General features: G+C 43.3%; 1 protein-coding gene across 3 annotated transcripts in view; it reads left to right on the top strand.

The window, feature by feature from the left end:
- LOC119971979 (potassium/sodium hyperpolarization-activated cyclic nucleotide-gated channel 1-like) overlaps positions 1-20963 on the top strand; it is a 334310-nt gene that overhangs the window by 294383 nt on the left and 18964 nt on the right. For 2 of the 3 annotated variants that reach the window (XM_038808394.1, XM_038808384.1), the window contains exon 10: positions 8430-8674. In XM_038808394.1, coding sequence (XP_038664322.1) covers positions 8430-8635 — 206 coding nt within the window. In that variant the 3' untranslated portion in view covers positions 8636-8674. Of the gene's footprint in view, positions 1-8429; positions 8675-20963 lie in introns of those variants that run through there. The other variant, XM_038808402.1, reaches the window with a different exon arrangement.

The raw sequence follows: 20963 nt of genomic DNA, 5'->3' as shown, positions 1-20963 counted from the left end.
ACTTACAGCTATCAAAAAAGGAAGCTCAACCATTTTCATCTCTGGTGTTCAGATTGTCAGAAGAAGGATATGTTCCCAAGGATATTCTATATGGCGAGGTAGTGTGGTGATATGATTTGCCTACCTGTCTGCCATTGGGGCAGAACACCAGCTTACCATTGGCCCTGGTCGGTCATGTGCCTCTCGACCAACTGGTCGAGAGGCTGAGTTAACCGCGCCTCCTTACCGAGGTATAAATAGTCAAACGTCCGGCGGTCGTCCATTTTATTGTAGACGACCGCAGGGCTACGTTCTAGTTTATTAAAGCCTAACTTTTGTAAAGCAACTCGTCTCTCGTACAATTGATGGCACATCAGGTAGTCAGAGCCAGAACAGCAGTACAATGTCTAGAACTCAAGGATGCTTACTCGTGTGATGTGAAGGCCCTAACCATTGATTTTCACAAGTGGGAGATATAAGATAACAACACATGGAAGCCGGTATACACTACCAGGATAACCACTGGTCACAGCAGCTTGACAACAGGCCCTGGCACCAAAAACAACAAGCTACAACAACACCTAATAACCTTCTTATATGTGACACTCGTGGAAGGACTTGCCTCTTATAGATTGATCTCTTCAGCCATCAGTATACCGAATCATATCTTGAACCATACCTCACTAACAATTTCCTCGGCACCACCACCACTATATTTGGGTATGTCTTCGGGGAGGTTAAACAGCCAGAGGTCATGGTCCATGTCAGTGCCAACTCTGTAGATAAAAAGAGGGGTGAGGTCCTGAAAACTGAATATCGGCAGCTAGGAAATAAGTTAAAAAGCTGGACTTCAAAGATAGTAATTTCAAGATTATTCCCAGTGCCATGTGTTAGCTAGAGCAATAACAGATAAATAGACCAGATGAATGTGCGGCTCAAGAAACGGTGTAGGAGGGAGACATTTAATAATAATAATCTTTATTGTCACAATTAGGCTTACATTAACACTGCAATGAAGTTACTGTGAAAGTCGCCACATTCCGGCCCCTGTCCGGGTACACATAGGGAGAATTCAGAATGTCCATATTACCTAACAGCACATCTTTCGGGACTTGTGGGAGGAAACCGGATCACCCGGAGGAAACCCATGCAGACACATGGAGAACGTGCAGACTCCACACAGAAAGTGACCCAAGCCGGGAATTGAACCTGGGGCCCTGGCTCTGTGAAGCAATAGTGCTAACCACTGTGCTATCGAGATTTGGATTCTTGAGGTATTGAGACTGATTCTGGGGATGATGGGACTTGTACAAGCTGGACAGGTGACACCTCACCAGGACCAGGACCAAGGTCCTCACAGGGTATTTCCTAGTGTTGTAGAGGAAAGTTTAAACTGGAGCTAGGAACCTGAGCAGGAAGACACGCGAGGGAAACAAAAATAATGAAAGACAGAAAAGTAGAAAGCAAAAGTTGAAGGCGGAGGAAACGAGGGCTAGCAGCAAATTGAGCCATAGTACAACAAACCATGTATAAAAATGTTGAAAAGATTCATTCACAATAAGGTAGATGAATTAACAATGTAAATTGATGTACATGTGTATGATTATGACTGCGATTACAGAGACATGGCTGCAGGTTGACCAAGACTGGGTAATTAATATCCAAGTGTATTTGATATTTAGGAAGGACAGACAAAAATAGAAAGAAGGTGGGTGGTGTTGCTGGTAAATGTTGCAATCAGTGCAATAGTGAGAGAAGATAGTGTAGCCACCTGGGTTGGACACTTCCCGACTCCAAAATGGATGCCCGCTAAGAATGCAGGGAAATTCAGTCAAGCGCAGGGAAAACGAGCAAGTGCAAAGTTTCCTGTATATTAGAACGTGCAGAACCCAGACGGAACCGAAACCAAAAGCCATCTGCATCGTAATGAGCGATCCCCGGGAACAATTGGTAACATTAAGAGTAATCAAGACCAAACCAGACTCCTCGGCACCAGCAGGAGCCAAGACAAAGGAAGGCCAACGGACACTTAGGAACCGCCCAGCGATTGGGAACAGCTCCAGTATTGGAGAAATTGATCCAAGTGATCAGAACTTAGTCCAATCACTTGGAACCAGGTACGGGGTCTGCCCAAAAGGGCGCGAAGCCCCTGGGGACTATAAAATAGAGTCCCCATGTTCAATTCGTCCTTCTTGGCAGGGTCTCTCAGCAGCTCGAAACAACGCTTGACCGTGACTCTCAACAACGAGAGACCTGCCTAGCAGTTGCACCAACCAAGTAAGTGTCCAGTCAACGCACACTACGAGATAGGCACTCCTAGCTACCAGTCCATACAAGCTTGAAGCCTGCAGACTCAGAATCGAACGAAAGGCCATTTGTTCCCTGACCTAGTGGGCCAGTTTCCAAAGCTAAGTATTGGCCTTTTAGTGTTAGAGATAGTCTAGTGAGTAGTATTTTATGCATGAGTAGCGATTGACTGTGTATATAATAAATGTGTTTGGATTTGAACCTTACTAACTTGTGTATTGAGTTATTGATCAGCACTTGAACTTGAACCTCGTGGTGGTATCATAAAGATACCTGGCGACTCTAGAGCAAGGTGATTAAACAGAGCAAATTAAGTAAAGCACAATGAGCAACAATAGTACCCAGAAAACCTAGATGTAGAATCAGGTGGCGCTAAGAAGCAACAAGGGCCAGAAAACATTAGTAGGCATTGTCTATTGGCCTCCAAATAATAGGGGATGGCATTAAACAGGAAATTCGAGATTCATGTAACAAGGGTTGCAACAGTAATCATGGGTGACTTTAATCTATATATAGATTGCAATTTAGCAGCTGCGCTAGCCGCGGGAACAAATCCTTTACTGGCAAATTTTGCAAGATGCCAAAAATGGGATTTGCGCTGTGAATATTTCCGAATGCAATCTTCCCAGCACCCCCTCCGATGCCCAGGAAGGATGTGAGTCTGATTAGCATAGATTAGGATATATTTTAATAACATTAGCAAACCTAACCGTGCTACATCCGCCCTCAGTGCCCTGGCAATGGCCCTGGAACTACCACCCTGACAGTGCCAATCTGGCAGTGCCATGCTAGGGAGCCGCCTTGGGGGTTTCCTTTATATGGAGTGGGGGGGTTGGAATGTTACCCGATGTCTTTGAATGGAAGGGTGATGACTGTGGGGATAATGCCTGTGAGGGAGGGGGCAATGCCTGTGATGGGAGGCTGCGGATGACTATGGGAGGGTGGACAATGCTTGGGGGGAATAGTGTCTCAATGTCCGAGGGTTGGAGGGGTCAGCCCAATGCTTACATGGTGGGTGGGGGGGTGCCCCCCCGATGCATAGAATATAATGTGGTGATATGCCTGTAGATAAATTACGTGTACTCAGCAGTGTGACTTCCCACCAGCAGCTGGCATCAGATATCAATCAGATGACATCAAGCGACCAGCAGAAGTTTGTAAGGCGTACATGAGGACAGTTGCACATAAGGGTGTTTCCAGGAGTGTCTAATGTAACTCTATGAGAACTTGGTCTGTATAATTTTCAGATTATTACCTTACCATGTGTACATTAATAAATTATTGTTCTGGCTAAGTCACCAGCAGTTCTGCAGAATCATTGCAAGACACAAACTACGGAACTCAGCATGGTGCCTGAAGTGCTGAAGATTTGAGGTTAACGTAGAGAAATGCGAAGTTAAAATCGGCTGAAGAACCAACCTGGTGAACTGCAACCATTGCCGACTTAACACAGTAAAAGACACTAAAGTTCGACATGGAAGATTTAAAGGCAGCCCACCAGCTTCAAGTATTGGATAATGTAGACGAAAACTGGCATGTCTTCAAACAGCAGTTTAAGCTCTACATATCGGACCTTGGCCTGCAGGCACAGCCTGACGAGAGGTGGATTACGTTGCTGCTCACAGTGGTGGGTCCACAAGCAATTGAAATATATAACACTTTTGCTTTTGATAATGAAGAGGCGAGCAAGACATACGATAAAGTCATTAGGTACTTTGATCGACATTGCTCCCCCAAAAAGAATGAACCATTTGAGAGATACATGTTCCATACATGTACCCAGAAACTGGGCAAATCTTTTGACAGTTTTGTCACTGACTTGAGGCTGAAGGCCCAGTCCTACAATTGCAATTTCAGTAGTCTGAAATCTTCGATGATCCGCAACTAAATTGTGTTTGGTATATCATAAGCTACGTGAGAGATTGCTGCGGGAAGAAGATTTGATATTGGAACAAGCGATAAAGATTAACCATGCAAGTGAGTTTACTGCACAGCAAATCAGCACACTCAGCTCAAAGCATTGACGACAACATAGAGGAAGACACCAGCGCCATTAACACTGTGACGCACGTCATAAAGAAACGTGGTCACAGTGCGAGCGGCTATTTCAAGTGGCCGACAAGAGCCGGCATCTTTTGTCAGAAATGTGGCAATGGACATGGCCCATGGCAAAGTCCAGCCTTTGGAAAAGTCTGTTCCAGCTACGGCCGTGTTGGTCATTTTGCATCCTATAGTGGGCCAAATCAGATCAGTCGATGTGGTTGATGAGATGTCTCTTGACAAACAGTTCTTCATCGATCTCATTGCAACCAGGCACCAGAAGAATCTGACCCATAAAGATGAAGATATAATTTCATTGGTATGATGCGCCCTCAGCATCCGAAGGAGAGCCAATCTCCTTAGTCGGTCCGCTTTGCACAGGCTGAACATGCAGCCGAAAGTTGTTGATCGGCCGGGACTGCCATTACGTTATGGTACGGAAAAGATGGAGACGTTTGGTAAATGCGAACTTGAGCTTAGCATGCAAGATACAACGTACATGTTACATTTTTATATTATGGACATGAAAATCGAATGCATCATAGGAGTGGATGCATGTGAATCCCTGAATCTAGTTGAGTGACTGTATGTTCCAGAAAATGGGTGGCCAGCTGAGCTCAACAAATCCCAGTGAGATATGATAGTGCAGTCGTTCGATGAGGATCCAGCAGGAGTACAGGTGGAGGACGACAAATCAGATGAAGAGATGCAAGAAGCAAAGAGAATTCCACACTTCTGGTTAACAGTCTTCAAGAAGGTGTATGTACTCAGTGGCATGATACAGGAGCACGAAGAGCCTGTATTAAAGCATCTACAAGATGTGAATTTTAAATGTTCAGAGCATGAAAAGCCGAGGAGCTTCACTTTGGATTTTAAGTTTGAGCCTAATGTGTACTTTACAAATGAGGTGATTATGAAAGCATACCAGATGGAATCGCGGCCTCGTGAGCTTGGATCTTCATTCCTTGATGAACTGGAAATCACAGGGTGCACAAGCTGCCAGATTGACTGGAAAAAAGAAAAAAATGCCAAGTTAAAAACAATTAAAACTAAGCCGAAGCACAAGGTTTGGAGTACTCACAAATCAATTATGAAAACTGTACCGAATGACTCATTCTTTAATTTCTTCAGTCCTCCTGAAGCTCCACAGCATGGAATGTTAAATAAAAGTTTGGCAGAAAAATTCAGTGATGACTTTGAAATTGGTTTCCTCCTGCATGAACACATAATTCTGTGTGCAATGTTGTATTTTACAGGGGAAATTATTGCAGAAGATACTGACTCGGATGATAAATACTACAAAGAAATATTACAAAGATGATACGGAGAGTAAAGACGTGGAAGGTGAGCCAGATGAAGACGACAATGAAATGTTCATCAATCTATTTTGCAGCAGTAATGGTGAGCTCGATGAAGGGGCCTGAGACGCACTGCTCCGGTGGATAGTGGGAATGATGAGGTAGTCACAAGGGACACCCAGACCACACAGGACACCGAGAAGTGCGAGATATCTGAGATGGCGCGCTCCAAAATGAAAAGTGAGATTGCAGTGGCTGACACGACGGAGGAACAACTCTCAACTAAGCTGGTAATAGAAGACATCGTACCAATCTTGGAGAAGCATGCTCCAAAGGCACAGGGTGAATCATCTCAGGCCTCTGATCCTCAAGGCTACTCCGCAAAACAATGAGTTGGAGGAACTGATAATCATATTGCTATGTAGCTCGTTAGATCACACATATAAACTAGAGCACGACCAGGATGACCCATCGCCACAGAGAGCATTTGTATCATAATTTCTACTGGAGGAGCCATTAATCGTTATTCCAACAAGCCAAGAAGGGACAGCACCTGATGTTATAGTGACTTCCACCCAGGCACCAGAGAGCAAGGCTCTCCAATCTCCAGTTGAAGGCACAGAATTGGGCGAGGCTAGGCAATCCCATGGAAGCACGACAATACTATAGGTCCCAACTGAAGATCCGCACACTTCTATGCACTGGGTGCAGATCACCACTAAAACTGGGGGGTTGCCAAACCCAAGCATAGAAAGGAAAGTACTCGCCAGATGATCAGTAAAACAAAAAAGAGGAAGAGAAGAAGAGTGGGAGAGCTAGCATATCCCACTGATACAAACAAAATAGAAGATGCTGGTGTTGTGACTAACAAACCAGAGATAGAGAACATACAACGAAGCAGCAAATAGCATCGTGGGAAGAAGCAAAAAAAAGAAAAAGCTGATGACACAAGTGTGGCTATCAAGGATACATGTCTTGAAGAGGCATTGCGTTAAAAGAATACGAAGCAAGAGACTGGCACGCAAACCAGTCTTCAAAATGGCTGGCAATGCACAGGGGCGGTCCCGTGAGGGAGGCACAATGAGCTGTGTACAAGGGACATACATCATAAGGCACATCATATCTATGGACACACTAGTTAAATTTGCTTATATTGTTTATGCATATGCCAAATGTGTAAAGATATTAATCATGTTTGTACATAAACATCAATATCTCCTTAGAAAGGGGGATGTGGTGATATGCCTGTAGATAATATTACATGTACTCAGCAGTGTGACCTCCCACCAGCAGATAGCTTCAGACATCAGTCAGGTGTCATCCAGCTACCAGCAGAAGTTTGTAAGGCATATATGAGGACAGTCACAAATCAGGGTAGTTCCAGGAGAGTCTAATTTAACTCTATGATACCTTGGTCTGTATAAGTTTCTGATTGTTACCTTACCACGTGTACATTAATAAATCATCGTTCTGGCTAAGTCACCATCAGTTCTGTAGAATCATTGCAAGATAAAGATCAACGAACACAGCAAGAGCGGTGATGCACCATCAATTGGACTTGAGTCATAGTGAAGTTCCAAACAACAGGTTTTAATATGCTAGATGTGAGCCAGGCAGTGGTCGTACAGAGAAAGGCTGACTGCCAGCCAACACAAGCTCATACCCCGCCTTGTAGGCGGAACTACCAACCTCTCAGCCAATCGGCGGGGAGTTACATGACCAGCCACAACCAATTGGCAGAGAGGCACATGACTTGCCTGGGCCAATGGGCAGCAAGGCTGCTGCACCAATGGCAGCCTGGTTCTCCGGTAATATGATCTCTCTAGCCATACTACCACAAGCAGGGAAGTTATGCTGGAAATATGTAAAACATTAGTAAGGCTGCAGCTTGAGTACTATGTGCAATTCTTGTCACCTCATTACAGAAAGGACGTAATTACTTTAGAGAGGGTACAGAGAAGATTTGTCGCGGGTTGCCAGAATCGAAAAATTGCAGCCAAGAGGCAAGAATGGATAAGCTGGTGTTGTTCTCCTCGGAGCAGTGGAGGCTGAGGGACATTTGATTTGGATGTACAAAATTGAGAGGGGTCAGGATAAAGTGGATGGGAGGAGCCTATTTACTTTAGCAGAAAGGTCAGTGACTAGGGGAAATAGGTTGAAAATGATTGGTAGAAATACTGGAGAGGTGATGAGGAAAACATTTCCGCCCAGAGGATTGTGAGGTTCTGGAACTCACTGCCTGAAATGGTGGTGGAGGTAGAAACCCTCAATTCATTTAAAAGTTGCCCAGATATGTACCTCAAGTGCCATGACCTGCAGGACCAAATGCTGGAAATTAGACTGGGTGAGGGATCCTTTTTCAGTTGCACAGACATGATGGCCACTTTCTGCGTCATAAACATTCTATGATTGTAAGGCAGCACACCTCCACCTTCTCAAAGACAATTAGCGATGGGCAATAGATGGGCAATAGCGACGGGCAATAGAGCCAGCAATACATGAATGAATGAAAAAATGTAAAAGTGTGCCATGATACTATCTCATCACCAATGAGGGAAGATACTTTGCTTTACAGTTTGACAGAGCTTAAAACTAAGCACAGAGTAGCTGGCAAGTGGATTTCTCAATCTGAATCTGTGATTAATGAATTCTCTATTACTTTAGGCAATGCATTTGGGATAAACAGGCTGCATCATAAATACTTTAATCATTGAGACGGTGTTGGAAAACTACTGTGTGTATAACTTTAATATGCTCTCAGTTTTAATGCTAAATGATTCAATCTTTATTTCTCTCCTCTTGTAGAAATGAGTATCCTAACTGATGAGAAAAGGGAAGCCACTGTGACATCAATTACACCCTGTAAATTCTATACCATTTCAAAGACAGACTTTAATGAAACATTGGAACTATATCCAAAGATGAAGCAACATTTTGAAAAGGTTTTATTGCAAAGGCAGGAATCAACATCCCAGGAAATAACATCAGAGGAATCAACATCAATTGAGTGATCCTTTAAATTTACTTTATTTTCATGTTCATTGACACTGGTGAGTGAAATGAATCATATTTTTGTATTTATTTCTGTTTAATAATATTAACGGCCCAGGAATTAGGGATTGCTTTTTGAAAAACAAAGGTTTGTTTGGTGATAGATGCTTGGGATTTTGCTTCTGATTTCATAAACTCAACCTGGGAGAAATTGGCCAGGTAGGTTTGATTTTTGTTCTGCGGTGGCAGGATTCCCGCCAAAACGTCGGGTGACCCCGGAGAGCGTGTGGAAGATGCCAGATAAAGTGGGCTGGGTGAGAGGTCTGCCTTGGTGCACTTGCACTGTATCTCTCTCCTCACATTATGATAAAGCAAATAAACATGAAAAAATCCTTCAGCCTTCACGCCTTACACCCTCTCACTCCAGCACTCTTCAAATGCCACATCCATGCAAACCCATCCACCCCCAGGCCTTAAATACCCTCCATGACAACCCACACCTCACCCACCCACCTCTTTGCCCCTCATACCTTCCACGCCCACCTATGTCCCCCCACCCACCCTAAATGGCCCTTTACAGCCACTATGTCAACTTAGTGGAAGCGGGGAATTGGAACTGTTTACTGCTGATGTTACTGTTCACGTGCCATTCAATGGCACGTAGAAACTTTTTCCAGAGGATCAGGTTTTACATTGGACTTGAGAGGGGCCATACCTAAACATGTGTCATGTTGGTTTACAAGTGCAACAGGTGATTAAGAAGGCAAATGGAATTTTGTCCTTCATTGCTAGAGGGATGGAGTTTAAGACTAGGGAGGTTATGTTGCAATTGTATAAGGTGTTAGTGCGGCCACACCTGGAGTATTGTGTTCAGTTTTGGTCTCCTTACTTGAGAAAGGACGTACTGGCACTGGAGGGTGTGCAGAGGAGATTCACTAGGTTAATCCCAGAGCTGAAGGGGTTGGATTATGAGGAGAGGTTGAGTAGACTGGGACTGTACTCGTTGGAATTTAGAAGGATGAGGGGGGATCTTATAGAAACATTTAAAATTATGAAGGGAATAGATAGGATAGATGCGGGCAGGTTGTTTCCACTGGCGGGTGAAAGCAGAACTAGGGGGCATAGCCTCAAAATAAGGGGAAGTAGATTTAGGACTGAGTTTAGGAGGAACTTCTTCACCCAAAGGGTTGTGAATCTATGGAATTCCTTGCCCAGTGAAGCAGTTGAGGCGCCTTCATTAAATGTTTTTAAGGTAAAGATAGATAGTTTTTTGAAGAATAAAGGGATTAAGGGTTATGGTGTTCGGGCCGGAAAGTGGAGCTGAGTCCACAAAAGATCAGCCATGATCTAATTGAATGGCGGAGCAGGCTCGAGGGGCCAGATGGCCTACTCCTGCTCCTAGTTCTTATGTTCTTATGTTCTTATGTGTCAGGTCCCGATCCTCAGAGATCAGGACACCATTTTTAAAGGACATGTGCGGGGGCAGCACTCAGACAGAGCATCTTCTCTTTCTAGGAAGCTCTTCAAAACAAAGAGATAGCCTCTTTAAAAAAAGCTGTGGTTACAAAGAACACCTGCTCAAAAGAGGAAGTGCTTCAGATTTAATAGACCCCTGTAGAGCCAGAAAAATAAACAAATGTAAATCTTCTTTTGAAATTTCCTGGTCCTGTCAATCAAGATAAGTGAAGGATAGAGTGGGGCCCATAAGAGACAAGCAGGGTAAACTGCTCACTGAAGCGGAGGGTATGGCAGTGGTACTAAATGAAAACTTTGCTTCTGTCTTTACCAAATTAGAAGATGGTGACAGTGGTCCAGTTGAAAATGTGGATGTTGAACAACTGAGCAGTACAGTGATAATTAAGAAAAGGTGCTAAAAAGGTTGCCAGCAATCCAAGTAGAGAAGTCGCCAGGGCCGAATGGGTGCATCCTAGATTGCTGAGAGAAGTAAGGGAGCATATTGCGGAGCTGTTGACAGAAATTTTTAAGGCCTCTCTGAACACAGGATTAGTCCCAGGGGATTGGAGGATTACAAATGTGGAGATGGTGTTTAAGAAAGGGGCAAAAGATATCCCAGGAAACTACAGACCCGTCAGCTTGACATCAATAGTGGGAAAACTGATGGAGGCCATAATACAGGATGAGATAAATATACATTTGGAGAAAAATAAGTTAACACTAAACAGTCAACATGGCTTTGTCAAGGGCAGATCATGTCTGACAAATTTAATTGAGTTATTTGACGAGATGACACAGGCAGTGGATGAGGGTAGTGCCATGGATGTTGTATATTTGGACTTTCAGAAAGCATTTGATACAGTGCCACATGACAGGTTGGTTAGCAAATTAAAATGTTTAGGATTGATGGATCCTTTGCAGCATGGATTAGAAGTTGACTAAGAGATAGGAAACAGACAGTAGGTATAGATGGGCATTTCTCAGGCTGGAGATGAGTTGAAAGTGGTGTTCCCCAGGGCTCAGTGTTGGGACCCTTGCTTTTTCTGATTTATATAAATGATTTAGAGGTGGGTGTTGAGGGCAAAATCTCTAAATTTGCAGATGATACTAAGCTGGAAGAGAATAGTGAATTGTGGGGGTGTGCTGAGAGATTTCAGAGGGACATTGACAAGTTGACCAAATGGGCAGACACATGGCATAAAGATACCTGGCGACTCTAGAGCAAGCTGATTAAACAGAGCAAATTAAGTAAAGCACAATTAGCAACAAGGCACAGAGTATAAAAGCAAGAAAATGATGCTACACCTTTACAAATCATTGGTCAGACCACATTTGGAGTATTGTTGTTCAGTTCTGAGCACCTTATTTAAGGAACGATGTTAAAGCCCTGGAGAGAGTGCAGAGGAGATTTACTGTAATGATCCCAGAAATTAGGTATTTTAGATACAAGGACATTTTGGAGAAATTGGGCTTGTTCTTCTTGGAGCAGAGAAAATTAAGAGGTGACCTTATTGAGGTGTTCAAAATTCTGAATAATTCTGACAGAGTAAAGAACGATTTGTTTCCACTAGTTGGCATGTCAGTGACTAGGGGGTGACAATAGCAAGATGGTCAGCAAGAGAACTAGGAGTGAGATGAGGAGAAATATCTTTACTCAGAGAGTTGTTAGGGTTTGGAATGTGCTGCCTGGGGGAATGGTGGAGGTGGATTCCATAGAAGGTTTCAAAAGAGACCAGGATATATATTTGAAAGTGACGAATTTAGAGGACTATGGAGATAAGGCTGGGGAATGGGACTAGCTAGGTTGCTCTTTTGGGAGCCGGTGCAGACACGATGGGCTGAATGGCCTACGTCTGTGCTGAAATAGCAAGAGGCTTGTAAAAGGAAATGGACCATGAAATTGAATGTAAACAAGGCAGTTTAAACTTTTAGGCTTCTAAGCATGCACGGATGCTTGAAAATGTTAAAAGGCAATAAAATTGATTGTGATAAATATTTCAAAGGTTTCCACCACAGTAAAGGGAAGAATTTCACATTCTTCTGACAGATCATTGATATTGACATGCCGGGAGAGGGATTAAAGGGTTTAAGGCTACAGAGGGAACACTTTCACCTTCTTCTGACAGTCCTTGAAGTTGACACGCTGGGACAGACATCAAATGGATCGCATGGATCCAATATATCAGAGGGAAGACTTATAACCAAAATGTGACATCCTGAAGGACAATCCTTCTTTCTTTGGGGAAAAATAATGTGAGGAGCAGGTATCAAATCATACATAATCCCTTAAAACCAAACTATAGTAAACAGCTAAGCTCAATGCAGATCAAACATCAATGAACAGGCAACTGAGTCCGAAGGATTACCTTGTGTTGATTGTCTATGCTGTTAGCATGAAAAGGCGCAGTCTTTCAGTCTTCTGGAGCCAGTCCTCTACGGCCGCATCATATGGCTTGAATTTTCTGAATAGAAGCATTACCAAGTTATCCTCCCACTTTGTTCATTACCAGAGTTTCAAGAAAGGCTCTCCAGCATCTCGTACTTGATTCTCATCGCCAATATAATAATCCAGGAGACACAAAGTAGAAGGCTAAACAGGTTTATTTTGACTCAAAACATAAAGCTGCTACTAAGGCATACACCACAAATGACCAGTCTAGGACTATTAGAACTTCCGGATGGGTCTGATGGCAGCGTTTGAAGGGCTCACCAATGAGTCCCAGCTGGACAGGCCTCCCCCCGCTGCTACAGGAACTTGTACTCCATGAGCCCCATGGGGAGATAGAGATAGATAGATAGAGAAATACAGCACAGAACAGGCCCTTCGGCCCACGATATTGCGCCAAACTTTTGTCCTAGGTTAATCAAAGAATTTTGGACAATTTTTCATGGCCAATCCACCCAACCTGCATATCTTTGGACTGTTGGAGGAAACAGGGATACCCGAAGGAAACCCACGCAGCCACGGGGCGGATGTGCAGACTCCACACAGACAGTGACCCAATCGAAATCGAACTTGGGACCCTGGAGCTGTGAGGCAATTGTGCTATCCACAATTCTACCGTGCTGCCCTTAAGAAGTTAACCTACACTCCATTATTCTACCCTAATCCATGTACCTATCCAATAGCCGCTTGAAGGTCCCTAACGTTTCCGACTCAACTACTTCCACAGGCAGTGCATTCCATGCCCCCACTACTCTCTGGGTAAAAAACCTACCTCTGACATCCCCTCTATATCTTCCACCATTTATCTTAAATTTATGTCCTCTTGTAATGGTGTGTTCCACCCGGGGAAAAAGTCTCTGACTGTCTACTCTATCTATTCCCCTAATCATCTTATAAACCTCTATCAAGTCGCCCCTCATCCTTCTCCGTTCTAATGAGAAAAGGCCTAGCACCCTCAACCTTTCCTCGTATGACCTACTCTCCATTCCAGGCAACATCCTGGTAAATCTCCTTTGCACCTTTTCCAAAGCTTCCACATCCTTCCTAAAATGAGGCGACCAGAACTGCACACAGTACTCCAAATGTGGCCTGACCAAGGTTTTGTACAGCTGCATCATCACCTCATGGCTCTTAAATTCAATCCCTCTGCTAATGAATGCTAGCACTCCATAGGCCTTCTTCACAGCTCTATCCACTTGAGTGGCAACTTTCAAAGATCTATGAACATAGACCCCAAGATCTCTTTGCTCCTCCACATTGCCAAGAACCCTATCGTTAACCCTATATTCCGCAGTCATATTTGTCCTTCCAAAATGGACAACCTCACACTTGTCAGGGTTAAACTCCATCTGCCACTTCTCAGCCCAGCTCTGCATTCTATCTATGTCTCTTTGAAGCCGACAACAGCCCTCCTCACTATCCACAACTCCACCAATCTTCGTATAATCTGCAAATTTACTGACCCACCCTTTAACTCCTTCATCCAAGTCGTTAATGAAAATCACAAACAGCAGAGGACCCAGAACTGATCCCTGCGGTACACCACTGATAACTGGGCTCCAGGCTGAATATTTGCCATCCACCACCACTCTCTGTATTCTATCGGTTAGCCAGTTTGTTATCCAACTGGCCAAATTTCCCACTATCCCATGCCTCCTTACTTTCTGCACAAGCCTACAATGGGGAACCTTATCAAATGCCTTACTAAAATCCATGTACACTACATCCACTGCTTTACCTTCATCCACATGCTTGGTCACCTCCTCAAAGAAGTCAATAAGACTTGTAAGGCAAGACCGACCCCTCACAAATCCGTGCTGACTATCCCTAATCAAGCAGTTCCTTTCCAGATGCTCAGAAATCCTATCCCTCAGTACCCTTTCCATTACTTTGCCTACCACCGAAGTAAGACTAGCTGGCCTGTAATTCCCAGGGTTATCCCTATTCCCTTTTTTGAACAGGGGCACGACATTCGCCACTCTCCAATCCTCTGGTACCACCCCTGTTGACAGTGAGGATGAAAAGATCATTACCAATGGCTCTGCAATTTCATTTCTTGCTTCCCATAGAATCCTTGGATATATCCCGTCAGGCCCGGGGGACTTGTCTATCCTCAAGTTTTTCAAAACGCGCAACACATCTTCCTTCCTGACAAGTATCTCCTCGAGCTTATCAGTCTGTTTCACACTGTCCTCTCCAACAATATGGCCCCTCTCGTTTGTAAATACTGAAGAAAAATACTTGTTCAAGACCTCTCCTATCTCTTCAGACTCAATACACAATCTCCCGCTACTGTCCTTAATCGGACCTACCCTCGCTCTAGTCATTCTCATATTTCTCACATATGTGTAAAAGGCCTTGGGGTTTTCCTTGATCCTACCTGCCAAAGAATTTTCATGCCCTCTCTTAGCTCTCCTAATCCCCTTCTTCAGTTCCCTCCTGGCTATCTTGTATCCCTCCAGCGCCCTGTCTGAGCCTTGTTTCTTCAGCCTTACATAAGTCTCCTTCTTCCTCTTAACAAGACAGGGGAGATCTATTAGTTATCCCCCGTGGTCCTGGTGAAGTTTATCACTCTTTTCTGATGTTCAAGTCTTCCAGAAAAATTTCAACCAACCAAATATCCAAGACATCCTTCACAACAATTGAATTTAGCTCATCCTATTTAAATTCAGAATCACTTTTATTTATAGGTTTGTTTCCTTGCTCTAACCCTGAAGTGTTATTTTCCAGGAGACATAGGTTTAGCAATTCCTCCATTTGTGAAACAGTTTATTTTTCTGTCAGTAAGATCCTATTTACCAACTTTAAAAGCTTCATTAAATTTATTTTGTTGCTCAACGAGGAAAGCTTGGTGCTCCTTTTTAGCCTGTTCACAAATTTTCTGAATCTCTTTTTGCTTTTCTTTGTGCCACTGAGCTTGAACTTTGTCCAATTCTGTTTCAGCAAGAGTGATTTCTTCCTTATGTTTACTTTTAATTTACATCCACAGGGTTGGGTCTTTGGGCCCCAACTATTTACAATATATATTCATGACTTGGATGTAAGGATAGAAGGTATTAAAGCCAAATTTGTAGATGACACTAAAATAGGTGGGATAGTACATTGTAATGAGGAAATACAAAATTTACAAATGGAGATATATTAGATGAATGGGCCAAAATTTGGCAGATGGAATTTCACGTAGATAAGTGTGAGGTTATCCATTGTTTAAGCTTCTGGGTTTCTGTAAAGGAAACAAGAGTTCTGTTTCTCCACAAACCACCTTTATTTCTTTGATCCAACTTCACACACAAATCTCCACCAACAATAGTGTCATAGAACATAGAATGATACAGCGCAGTACAGGCCCTTCGGCCCTCGATGTTGCACCGACATGGAAAAAATCTAAAGGCCATTTAACCTACACTATGCCCTTATCATCCATATGCTTATCCAATAAATTTTTAAATGCCCTCAATGTTGGCGTGTTCACTACTGTTGCAGGTAGGGCATTCCACGGCCTCACCACTCTTTGCGTAAAAAACCCACCTCTGACCTCTGTCCTATATCTATTACCCCTCAATTTAAGGCTATGTCCCCTCGTGCTAGCCACCTCCATCCGCGGGAGAAGGCTCTCGCTGTCCACCCTATCTAACCCTCTGATCATTTTGTATGCCTCTATTAAGTCACCTCTTAACCTTCTTCTCTCTAACGAGAACAACCTCAAGTCCATCAGCCTTTCCTCATAAGATTTTCCCTCCATACCAGGCAACATCCTGGTAAATCTCCTCTGCACCCGTTCCAAAGCTTCCACGTCCTTCCTATAATGAGGCGACCAGAACTGTACGCAATACTCCAAATGCGGCCGTACTAGAGTTTTGTACAACTGCAACATGACCTCATGGCTCCGGAACTCAATCCCTCTACCAATAAAGGCCAACACACCATAGGCCTTCTTCACAACCCTATCAACCTGGGTGGCAACTTTCAGGGATCTATGTACATGGACACCGAGATCCTTCTGCTCATCCACACTACCAAGAATTTTACCATTAGCCAAATATTCCGCATTTCTGTTATTCTTTCCAAAGTGAATCACCTCACACTTCTCCACATTAAACTCCATTTGCCACCTCTCAGCCCAGCTCTGCAGCTTATCTATGTCCCTCTGTAACCTGCAACATCCTTCCGCACTGTCTACAACTCCACCGACTTTAGTGTCGTCTGCAAATTTACTCACCCATCCTTCTGCGCCCTCCTCTAGGTCATTTATAAAAATGACAAACAGCAACGGCCCCAGAACAGATCCTTGTGGTACGCCACTCGTAACTGAACTCCATTCTGAACATTTCCCATCGACTACCACTCTCTGTCTTCTTTCAACTAGCCAATTTCTGATCCACATCTCTAAATCACCCTCAATCCCCACCCTCCGTATTTTCTGCAATAGCCGACCGTGGGGAACCTTATCAAACGCTTTACTGAAATCCATATACACCACATCAACTGCTCTACCCTCGTCTACCTGTTCATTCACCTTCTCAAAGAACTCGATAAGGTTTGTGAGGCATGACCTACCCTTCACAAAACCATGCTGACTGTCCCTAATCATATTATTCCTATCTAGATGATTATAAATCGTATCTTTTATAATCCTCTCCAAGACTTTACCCACCACAGACGTTAGGCTCACCGGCCTATAGTTACCGGGGTTATCTCTACTCCCCTTCTTGAACAAAGGGACCACATTTGCTATCCTCCAGTCCTCTGGCACTATTCCTGTAGCCAATGATGACCTAAAAATCAAAGCCAAAGGCTCAGCAATCTCTTCCCTGGCTTCCCAGAGAATCCTAGGATAAATCCCATCCGGCCCCGGGGACTTATCTATTTTCACCTTGTCCAGAATTGCCAACACTTCTTCCCTACGCACCTCAATGCCATCTATTCTAATAGCCTGGGTCTCAGCATTCTCCTCCACAATATTATCTTTTTCTTGAGTGAATACTGACGAAAAGTATTCATTTAGTATCTCGCTTATCTCCTCACCCTCCACACACAACTTCCCACCACTGTCCTTGACTGGTCCTACTCTTACCCTAGTCATTCTTTTATTCCTGACATACCTATAGAAAGCTTTTGGGTTTTCCTTGATCCTACCTGCCAAAGACTTCTCATGTCCCCTCCTTGCTCGTCTCAGCTCTCTCTTTAGATCCTTCCTCGCTTCCTTGTAACTATCAAGCGCCCCAACTGAAACTTCACGCCTCATCTTCACATAGGCCTCTTTCTTCCTCTTAACAAGAGATTCCACTTCTTTGGTAAACCACGGTTCCCTCGCTCGACCCCTTCCTCCCTGCCTGACTGGTACGTACTTATCAAGAACATGCAATAGCTGTTCCTTGAACAAGCTCCACATATCCAGTGTGCCCAACCCTTGCAGCCTACTTCTCCAACCAACACATCCTAAGTCATGTCTAATGGCATCATAATTGCCCTTCCCCCAGCTATAACTCTTGCCCTGCGGGGTATACTTATCCCTTTCCATCACTAACGTAAAGGTCACCGAATTGTGGTCACTGTTTCCAAAGTGCTCACCTACCTCCAGATCTAACACCTGGCCTGGTTCATTACCCAAAACCAAATCCAATGTGGCCTCGCCTCTTGTTGGCCTGTCAACATATTGTGTCAGGAAACCCTCCTGCACACATTGTACAAAGAATGACCCATCTAATGTACTCGAACTATATCTTTTCCAGTCAATATTTGGAAAGTTAAAGTCTCCCATAACAACTACCCTGTTACTTTCGCTCTTTTCCAGAATCATCTTCGCCATCCTTTCCTCTACATCCCTAGAACTATTAGGTGGCCTATAGAAAACTCCCAACAGGGTGACCTCTCCTTTCCTGTTTCTAACCTCAGCCCATACTACCTCAGAAGAAGAGACCCCATCCAGCATCCTTTCCGTCACCGTAATACTGTCCTTGACTAGCAGCGCCACACCTCCCCCTCTTTGCATCTATAACCTCTTTACATATCAGTGACTTCTATTGGATAATTTACATCAAATTAGTATTTAATTGGAAGGTCTGTTAACCCATTCCTAACATCCATTTTGGTTGGAAAAATAGAGAGGCAACTTATTCTCTAAATGGAGAGAAACTTCAGAATGCTTCGGTGCAGAGGAATCTGGATGTCCTTGTGCATGAATCATAGAAAACTAGTATGCAGGCAAGCAGGTAATAAGGAAGACAAATTGAATTTTGGCCTTTATAACTAAAAGAATAGAATATAAAAGTAAGGAAGTGTTGCTGCTACTGTAAAAGCCATTGGTGAGATCACACCTAGAGTACTGTGTACAGTTTTGGTCCTCTTGAGGATGGATGTAGTTGCATTAGAGGCAGTTCAGAGGAGGTTCACTAGATTGATTCCAGAGATGAGGGGTTTGTCTTATAAAGAGAGATTGAGCAGTTAAGCCAATACTCTCTCGTGATTAGAGGAATCAGATGAGATCTAATTGAGATATGTACGATGATAAAAGGTATTGACAAATGGGCAATCTAGAATGAGAGGTCATAGTTTTAGGCTAAGTGGTAGCAGATTTAGACAGAGATGAGGAGAAATTACTTCTCTCAATGGGTCGTGAATCTGTGGAATTCACTACCCCAGAGTGTGGTGGACACCAGGACATTGAGTAAATTTAAGAAGGAAATAGATACGAGTTTAAACTAATAATGGGTTGAAGTGTTATGGAGAATGCAGGAAAGTGGAGTTGGGGCTGAAAGGAGATTAGGCACGATCATATTGCAGGGTGGAGATGGCTCAAGGGGTTGAATTGCTCAATCCTGCTCTTAGTTCTTATGTATTCTTTGTCATTCTATAGTTTCAGCACTGGACTCATCTTCCCCACTCTCCTTCAAAGTATTACTTACCTTTGTTTCATTGTTAACTTTTGAGTACTGTTGCTATCTACTTTGCCATGTCTTGCTCGTGCTTTTCCTGCATTTTAATTCAGACAGCTTTATTTTGTCTCTAATTATCATTAACTTTTTTTTTCCAACCTGCTGCTCCAATATCATTTTAAAATTAGTTGGCTGAGTTTATGGCTCTTTGGACACATCTTTAGTTGAAACATTAGTTCCTGCAGCAGATTTGTTACAGAAAATCGCTGGTCAAATTCTCTGGCCATAGGGATTCTCTTTTCCCACCGGCAGTGCAGTACCATAACATTGTCTATAACTCCCTGCACCCAATCCACTTTAAAAATAAGAATAATAATCTTTATTGTCACAACTAAGCTCACATTAACACTGCAATGAAGTTACTGTGAAATCCTCTAGTCACCACATTTTGGCGCCTGTTCGGATACACTGAGGGAGTATTCAGAATGTCCAAATTACCTAATAGCATGTCTTTCAGGACGTGTGGGAGTGTTTAGTAGTAAACACAGGGGACCTACAGGCTTGTCATAACTTTCAACTGTTTGGACAGTATTTTCTGGAGGAGCATTGTGCAACTTGGCAAATGTTTTTCAGTTTCCAACATTCTTATCTTCTGAACTGTCTCTGTTACTATTCTGAGGAGGCCCTGTTTTTCACTCTGGCCATTTTCTTCATAATAATCAAATGTCTTTTCTCTCCAGTTTCTTTGTCAATTTCCAAAGATCTATCCTTGTGAACCAATTCATCATCGTCTGCCATTATTACAGCCTCCTTATCTCAGAAATTCATCTTAAACTTCTCCAACTGTGACTTTATTCTCCAAAAAGAGAAATCATTAGAATCACCTCTTTAAGGTTTCAAAGTACAGTTCAATCTTTATCGGCCATACTACCTACAAAACACCATGACAGGATTCTCTGGTCTCATCTGTGGCAGGACACGTTGCGAGTGAGAATGGAAAATTTGCAGCCAAACTCCATTCGCTTTCAGCGTCACTGGAAAATCCCTGCCGTGAACGAGGACGGAATATTTTGGGCCATTTCATTTTCTCACAAATTCCTCAAGATCTGAAAGAAAAACAGAAAACACGAGAAAAAGCTCAGCAGGTTAGGCAGCAACTGTGATGGAAAAATAGACCTTTCATAAGAACTGGGAAAAGTTAAAAATGTAATAGGACAGGTTTTGAGCAATGGGTGGGTGGGAAAAGGACAAAAGGAAGGTCTGTGATTAGGTGAAAGACAGAAGAGATTGAATGATTGGAGAGTTAGTCCTTCAGGGCCAAAGGGAATTGACAGGGGCAAGAAAAGAATTAAAACCTCTATCCGTGCCTCGAGTAGGTGTGCTGTTAATTGAAAGAAAACAATGAAACACTCAAAGAAAAGGGAAAAAAGTGGGGAACCAAAGTTTGTGGTTTGAAATTGTTGAACTCAATATTGAATCTGGAAGGCTTTAAAGTAACAATTTGAAAGATGAGGTGCTGATCCTCAAGCTTACTTTGAGCTTCATTAGAGCAGTGCTGTTAGCCAAGCACAG

This window comes from Scyliorhinus canicula, chromosome 1, assembly GCF_902713615.1.
Source record: "Scyliorhinus canicula chromosome 1, sScyCan1.1, whole genome shotgun sequence".
Classification (NCBI taxonomy): domain Eukaryota; kingdom Metazoa; phylum Chordata; class Chondrichthyes; order Carcharhiniformes; family Scyliorhinidae; genus Scyliorhinus; species Scyliorhinus canicula.
Note: the sequence above shows the minus strand (reverse complement) of the source record. Positions and strands in the feature narration are given on the sequence as shown.